General features: G+C 43.2%; 1 protein-coding gene across 1 annotated transcript; it reads right to left on the bottom strand.

The window, feature by feature from the left end:
- Positions 1 to 5,308: 5,308 nt before the first annotated feature.
- On the bottom strand, positions 5,309 to 8,368 carry LOC139457715 (zinc finger protein 595-like). The gene has a single exon (XM_071239069.1). It carries the CDS (start codon positions 8,366 to 8,368, stop codon positions 5,309 to 5,311), a length of 3,060 nt encoding a protein of 1,019 aa, XP_071095170.1.
- Between the last annotated feature and the right edge of the window lie 367 nt (positions 8,369 to 8,735).

Consider the following 8,735-nt stretch of genomic DNA (forward strand, 5'->3'; position numbering starts at 1 on the left):
ATAAAGCAGCATTTAAAAAGTAGTGACGAGGAACTAAAACGGAAAACAATTTCGATTTTCAGTTCGCTAAAACAAAGTGACAATTCGAACCAGAACTGGCGTGTTGCTAATTCTCTGTAATTACGATCACTTGCCCAGCTTCAGTTTAATGTATTATGACACATAGTCTGAATTGTGTGCGAATGAATCGCGTATATACATAGTTAATTAGATACTGTACTATACAGTAGAGTGTACTTGGTGTATTGTATCACGCATGAGTACTGTTTCTCAATCCAACGTAGAGTGTATGTTTCATATAATGATGCTGCAATGTTAAAATCAAACTGCGATGTTTAAACCACTGCCAGTCAGGGGGCACGGGTGGCCCAGTCGTCTAAGGTGTCGCAATTCCCTGTGTAGAGGTGCACGCCAGGGCCTCGTTCCACAAAGCGATCTTAGCGCTAAGTCGATCGTAACTCCCATTCTTTAACACTGACTTACGACAGTCTTAGCGCTAAGATCGCTTTGTGGAACGGGTCCCTGAAACCTATGATTGTGGGTTCGAACCCCGATTCGCCCTGATTATATTTCAAGGTTGGTCAGCGCCATACCCGTGCTCGTGGGTTTCAAGTGGGAAACGTCTGAGACATGCATCACGTTTGGGTGTCCTCCCACATGATATCAAATAAAGTGTAAGTATCATTGATAGTAAGAGATGTTTCTCACACACCATGAAGCAGCCAGTATGGTGTACAAAACAATGGCCAAGAAAAAGGTGTGAAAACGTAAACTTGGCGCTTTTGCGCTTGATTAAATGTACGTATGTCTGTGTGTGTGTGTGTGTGTGTGTGTGTGTGTGTGTGTGTGTGTGTGTGTGAACCAAACGTGTTTCTTGTCGTTCATGTGCCGTGTACTTTCCCCGGTCTGTTATAACCTCCAACGGGCAATATGGTGTGATTGCACATATGTATTTTGGTTACTCGCAAGTAAACTGACATAGATTCAGCAAATCTGATTGAGCAAAAATATATAGTGTTGTTGTTGAGGAAGTTGATTGTGGGAATGTTCTTTTTAGCATGTGTGTGTGTGTGTGTGTGTGTGTGTGTGTGTGTGTGTGTGTGTGTGTGTGTGTGTTGTTGTTGTTGAACGCCGCACGCAGCAATAATCCAGCTTTATGACGACGGTCTGTAAATAATCAATATAATAATTTATATATAGATTTATTTGTACAAATTTATAATAATTTTCAGATACATAAAAATACATGACACTCGTATGACACTCGGGTACATCTATTAAAAGTCAGGAACTCCATGGCAGCATCTAGATAAAACTTATGTCGCCATTGGCCCGAATGCTGGATCTCAGAACGGCCTTGTGACAAGACATATTAGATTCTCATAAATATATATCATTCTTTTCTTTTAGCACAGATTTATTGCACTAACAACAACACAACATGATTGGTAATCAATATGTATCTGTGGCACCCAGAATTCATTTGTGAAATGCAAACTTCAGCTTCTTAGCTAAGAACCAGCGTTCACCTGTCAGGAACAGACTGTAACCCCCCAGCCCTAATCCCCTTAATCCTCCCTTAATTTCAGTTTTGAGATAACTGGGAAGACCCCATTTGTAACAACGCAAAAGAATCTTAAAAGCGCTAACGAGGAGGCGTGGCTTAATTAGCATGGCCGATTAGGCCTGCAAGCTGATTGGGTATTACCACCTGCCGGGTACAGGATATACGTGATTGTTTCATCAGTTGTTGGGAGACCTGTCTTGTATGTATAATACCGGTATGGATTCCATGTATGTCAAGGTGGCACGGGTGGCCCAGTCGTCTAAGGCGCCGCGATTCGCTGTGCAGAGTTGCCTATGATTGCGGGTTCGAATCCCGGCTCCCCCGATTATGTTTCTAGGTCTGTCAAAACCGTACCCGTGCTCGTGGGTTTCACCGAAGTGGTAAACGTCTGGGACCTGCATCACTTCGGGCTTTTCTCCCACATTAAGCTGACACGCCGTGATATGACTGGAATACTGTTAAAAGCGGCGTTAAACCCAACTCACTCACTCACCATGTATGTCAAGCGTAACCTCGATTTAACGTGAATCATATAATTTGAAAATTGTAACATATTTTCCATTCCAATTTTAAGGGGCGCGGGTTCTATCACGTAATCAGTCTATGAAATGTCGCTTCATCTTTGCAGCGCTATTTCAAGACTGCACCAGGATATGGAGATTTGGAGAAACTAAAGTAAACAAACGAACCATGCACTCTTTATTTTCCAATCGCTTGTAATCCATGATTATACTATTTATTTCCGTTACTATTGTCGGTCTGGGGTAGGGACTCACTTGTACTTCTTCCGAAATCAACAATTCATCTGACCCGTAAAGATCCGGGATAGAATAGGTCTTCAGCAACCCATGCTTGCCGTAAAAGGCGACCATGCTTGTCGTAAGAGGCGACTAACGGGATCGGGTGGTCAGGCTCGCTGACTTTGTTTGATGTATGTCATCGTATCCCAATTGCGTGGATCGTTGCTCATGATGTCAATCACTGGATTGTCTGGTCTAGACTCGATTATTTACAGACTGAACTCAATTTGTGATGTTGTTGTTTGTTTATTCTTTCACGCCGCACTCCAGCTATAAATGAAGGCGGTAATTAGTCCTTGTCACATTTCCGTTGTTGAAAGAAAGAGGAGTATATGTCAATCCTTCAATACGAAGAAAAGTACTGTGTGAAAATGACCAATGTTTTCTCGTGGATAGGAGAATGTCTAAGAGTTAAAAGGAGTGAATAAAAAGTTTGCTTTGCCGAGCACGTGTGCAACCGACCATGCCCGTGAACGGAGGCTAGCCTGCCAGAATGTGACCGGAGGGGCGGGCTTGTGCAATCAAGGCGTGTCGGTAATTTCCTCCACCAAGGCCATATATGGAGCCTCTGTATATAAAGGCTCCGCCTCCGCTGTATTTTCGTTTCAGCCTTTGAAATTGCATCTTCCCGAGGCAAGGGAGTTAACTGACTGTAAAAGTCCAGTTTCCAAGTTAATAGTCAGTTAACTCCCTTGCCTCAGGAAGAAGTTGAAATTGATGGACGGGACCAAAGTTCAAATCACCCACTTTACGAACCGCTTTTGATGTTTTAAATATAATATTTGTATTAATGATATTGCGATCTATCCAAATCTGCAAAGTTGTATTTACCCATGAGTCCTGCACTTTAAGCTGACACGGCGTGATATAACTCACTCATTGTCAATTTGTTATGTCATGTGCAGTACACATGACGTACTGTACACACAGAACTGTGACGTTATGTACATACTGAACTGTGACGTTATGTACATACTGAACTGTGACGTTATGTACACACTGAACTGTGACGTTATGTACACACTGAACTGTGACGTTGTGTACACACAGAACTGTGACGTCATGTACACACAGAACTGTGACGTTATGTACATACTGAACTGTGACGTTATGAACACACAGAACTGTGACGTCATGTACACACTGAACTGTGACGTTATGTACATACTGAACCGTGACGTTATGTACAAACAGAACCGTGACGTTATGTACATACTGAACTGTGACGTTATGTACAAACAGAACCGTGACGTTATGTACATACTGAACTGTGACGTTATGTCGCACAGAACTGGGACGTGTACAGTCAGAGCTGAGACGTCGTGTATATACAGAACTGGGACGTGTGCCAGCTTTAAATGGCATAAGAGACTAAAGTGACTCAGGTATGAGACGTTTACCAGATGAGAACCACGAGGTGGGGTATGAGGTATGGCTCTGACACACCCAGGATAATAATCAACACGAATCTGAGATTCGAACCCGAGATCAACACATGCTGGTGCAACTACGCGACGCAACTTTGCAAATCAACCAGTAAACTTTAAATACGTGGCATTGGTTACCATTCATTCAAGTGCGGACACGAGGGCGACCTTTCGCGTTGCTTGAATGATATAATTATTGATGAAACCCATGACCCTGAGCATTTAAACCCTAATTTTACAATCGGAAATATATCGAGTTAACCAACGTTCGAGCCAAGCGGAGTTCCAAGGCCATAGTTCAGATTCTTACAGGTAAGTTACATCGTTGTATGAATAGCATTTAGCTTAACCAGATGTCACTGCATATTATATTGATAAAACAAACATTTCCTGAAACGAAGACTTTTATTTGAGCAGCAAAATCTGCTCATTACCAATTGAACAACTCTTCATAAAACAATGTATTACCATATAATGTATTACCATTTGAACAACTCTTAAAAATATTGACAACACTGTAGGCTTCATTATATATTAGATTAATAAAACAGAAGTATGTGTAGTCATAATTATTCAATATATTAAAAGGATTCTGTAAATTATGTACAACAGTGTAAAAAGGAGGATTTGCACATGACAAACATTCTTTAAGACTGATAAATGCTGTACATAATATACTGGCACATTGTTCCACAACCCCCGGGTAATAGAGTCGACTAAAATGGAGCAAAGTTCGGATTATTGACCGACTTCGGAGTTCCAACCACATCGTGTATTTTCAGTTACTAGATCGATGGCATGCAGTTTTGGCAACCTCAGGCAAAATTCAATAATAATTAAACACTCGTCAAACATTGTATTAGGCCATCTCCTGCCTACCAAACTATTTATCTTCAGTCACTGGATCAGATCCACATGCTTTCTGCCAGCTTCTGTGGATCCCACTTTGTCGCTTTATTCACAAGTTTAGTATTTCAAAACACCTGTAATTCCAGCCACCTCCTGTCCACCACGCTATTCATTTTCAGTCACGACGTCGGTTTCGCATAGTTTTGGCCATAGCTTGTGGAACCACACCATTTATTTTCCGTCGTGTATTTTTGGCCATCTCCTGTGGACCACACTCTGCCCCTTCATTCAGGAGGTTGGCATCATATATTTTGACCATCTCCTGTGGACCACACTATGCCCTTTCATTCAGGAGGTCGGCATCATATATTTTGACCATCTCCTGTGGACCACACTATGCCTCTTCATTCATTAGGTCGACATCATACATTTTGGCTGTCTCCTACGAAGCACATTCTGTCCCTTCAGTCAGGAAGTACCACATATTTATGGCCATCCCGTGTCCCTTCATTCAATAGATCAATGTCACATATTTTTGGTCATCTACAACACTATATGATTCAAAAAACCTTCTGTAAATTGCAGCCACCTTCTGTCCACCACACTTTTTATCTGCAGTCACTTTGTCGGTTTCACATAGTTTTGGCCAGAGCTTGTTGAACGCACTATTTATTTTCCATCACTGGCTCAGTGTCACGTATTTTTGGCCATCTCTTGTGAACCACACTGTGTCGCTTCATGTGATAGCTGTCAAGGAACTTCTTCCCACAGGTTGGACACTCATACTTCTTCTCCAGTTCCTTGCCCTCGTGCCTTGCCGTGTGCTTCTTCAGAGCTTCTGCTTTCATGAATCGTTCTCCACAAATCTTACACTGGTATGGCGTCTCCCCAGTGTGCAGACGCAGGTGGCGCTTGAGGTTAGCAGAGATGGTGAACCTCATACCACAGACCCGACACACATACGCCTTCTCACTGTGATACTTCATGTGATTTCGGAGCTCCAGGACAAGCTTCCCACAGATATTACACTTATTCTTATCAAAGTTACTCTCAGATTCACCATCGGTTGACCTTTTCTTGGACTTTGGTAAATCTTTCTTTGAATCTGACTTTCGCTTGGGTGTCGGTAAATCCTTTGCTGGGCTTGGGTTTGGCTCTGGCTCTGGCTCTGGCTCTGGCTCTGGCTCAGTCCCAGTCTTCTCACTGGAATTCAAATTCTTTCCCAGAGATGAGTATCTCCCCTTTCCAACGGCAACATTGTCAGGGTGTTTCTTGCTTCTGTGTTTTCTAAGTCCACTTACCGACAGGAATGGTATCCCACATATTCCACAAGAATAAGGCTTTATGCATTCTGATATTATCTGACTGCTTGGGGTCTCTTTGGGAATGTTTGAGTGGGTTTTCTGTGTGTGGCCATTAAGAAGTTCCAGGCTGGTGAAGCTCATCAGACACTGATCACAATCGAAGGACTGTAAAATGTTCTTGGTTCTCTGTTCTTCAGACTCTGCATCAAGAGACTTCTTATTTGGGTTCTCGTGGGTCATTTCATGTCCAATTTTGGTGCTCAGCTGGGCAAATCGTTTCCCACAATATATACAAACATGGGGCTTCCTGCCAGTGTGGATATTCATATGAATAGCTAATGCATTTTTATGAATACACTCCATGCCACATATTTCACAGGTAGCCGATTTCAGACTTGCCGCTGTATGTTTGTGCATGTGATAATCTAGAGTGCTTTTAAAATTAAAGCGTTCCTCACATACTGGACACTCTATCGGCTTCTCCTCTAAGTGTACCACCATGTGTTTTCGGAGATTAGCAGGTGAAGCATATTGTCTGCCACACACCTCACACTTGTTCAAGGTGGAATCTTCATGGACCTTCAAATGAGTGAAATAATTGTCTTTACGGGTAAACACCTTGCCACACTTGGAACATTCCCATCGTCCTTTGAGGGTATGCATTCTTCTGTGCTTTTCCAATGTGATAAAACGGTCAAATCGCTTGTCACAAAGATCACACCAGTAAGGGGTAGGTTCGTCCGCATGCTCCCTCATATGGCCTTGGAACAACACAAAGTCTTTTATCGTTTTACCGCATATTTTACACTTGTGTCTGTGTGATTTCGTTATATGCTGCTTCAGATCTGAGGAAGGGAATCTTTTCTTACAGACAGGACACTTTTCCAAAGCTTTCGGCTTCCTGCCCCTTTTTTTCTTCTGTTGTTTTGTATGACGGGGGGAGGATTCTTGTTGCGAGACGCTTTTTCGTGGCGCCTCCCGCTCAAGTGGAGCTCTAGGACTAATTTCAGAAGGATCTGTACTTAAAGGATCTTTTCCAGAAGCATCTGGAACCAAGGGTTTAACGTTAGGCATAACTGATTGACGAGTTGTAGCAAGAGTCATGTTCACGTGGACATTATCCAATGCAGTATGTTCACGAGGGTTATCAGCTTGTGTTGCAAACGCAAGACTTTCGGCAATGTTGACATGAGATTCCGTCTGATGACTGTTGCAACCATCCATAGCAGAGATCACCTTAGTGACATCACTGCCATGATGAGGTATGACTGAGCCACACTCTTCACCTGAATCACACACTTCCTTTTTTATCAGTATCCCTGAATTGGCTGGCTCGTGTGCATCTCCATTACCATTGTTACCATCACCGTCGTCAACCTCATCATTATCATCACCACCACCTTCACTGTCGACCCCATCATCATCACCACCACCATCACTACCACCACCTCCATCATGTGTGTGTATGTTCTTCGTGATGTGTACAGAAGCAATTTGTGTATCAATTGTTTCTCCACACTTTGTTTCTCCTCTATCCATTGCAGTATGTGTTTGGTGATCGTAAACCGTCCCTGAAACATGTTCTTTCTTTAAGTGAATATTATAATCGAAAGCGTCAGCTCTGCATGCTGCTGTCAATACATCATCCCCGAATGGAAGAGTCCTTGGTCTAATTCCAGTTCCTTTTGGACAAATCTCTTCACTCTGAAGCTCCGTGGATGTGTGTTCATGCGCGGATGAGGCTGTTTGACCCGTAGCTGGGGTTTCAATCTCTTTTTTGATGCGATCTTGACAAACACTATCTGACCTGACCTCGTCACCATACATATAGCCCGTTCCATGGGGCGTTGCCTGCATGTCAGCTCCACATATACCAGGCATACCTGTGTCACTGTTATTGGTTTGCAGATCCATTGATGAAACCTCAAGATCTGATGACACAGCTTCAGTTTTAACTTTCACGTCATAATCCACTCTTGGCCATAACCTACTGACAGAGTCATCGTGTGGGCTACTGCTCCGTGTATGTACGTGGACCCTTTTCAACACATCCAGTTCTTCTTCGTCGTTTCCACTGTTTCTGTCTCTCCCTGCCGTGATTACAACAGGACAACGTGTTCTATTCCCATCTTGTGTTGCATGCTTCATCTGATTGGTTGTCCCGAGGTTACTAAAATGGTTGAAGTCAGGACTATTCTTGACTTCATCGTGTACAGATTGCCTGTGTATCCCCAGGTATTCTTCATTGTGTACTTCATCATCTGAGCTGTCCTCGATATCGGTCATAGGGGTGATTTCAGTATCAGATTGTAGGAACAGATCCTCTTCATATAATGGCCCCTTGGGTGCTTGAAGACAGTTCCGGTCTTCTCGGGACCTACCATTACCGGCGACAGTGGAAAGTTCCATGTTGCAAGCCATGTTTGTTACAACACATGCAGTTGGTGGTGCACACAGCAGCTGATGGCTCGTGTCACGCATCAAGGGAGGTAACTCTGATTTCCAAAGTATCCCTGTGTTGCTGAAGTCTCCAAACTTTCATTGCACTGCGCTGTAACATAAAGGACAATAGACACATAAAACAGTCAGTAACTATACACTCCTAAAAAAGTAGGGGATCGCGAAATATATGTTATGTTCGGTCATCAGAAGACAGATTTGGGACCGACCACTTGGAATTCTCGGGGGCCTGGGATTTGTATCCAGGGAGACGTGTACACCTACGTCAAAGGCCTGGCTCAACCAAGTCAGCGAGCCTGACCACCCGATCCCGTTAGTCGCCTCTTAC

Source organism: Haliotis cracherodii, unplaced genomic scaffold (assembly GCF_022045235.1).
Source record: "Haliotis cracherodii isolate W230 unplaced genomic scaffold, xgHalCrac1.p SCAF_12, whole genome shotgun sequence".
In the NCBI taxonomy this organism is placed as follows: Eukaryota; Metazoa; Mollusca; class Gastropoda; order Lepetellida; family Haliotidae; genus Haliotis; species Haliotis cracherodii.

Coding starts and splice junctions, on each gene's coding strand:
- LOC139457715 (XM_071239069.1), bottom strand. CDS start 8,368: ATGGCTTGCAACATGGAACTTTCCACTGTCGCCGGTAATGGTAGGTCC.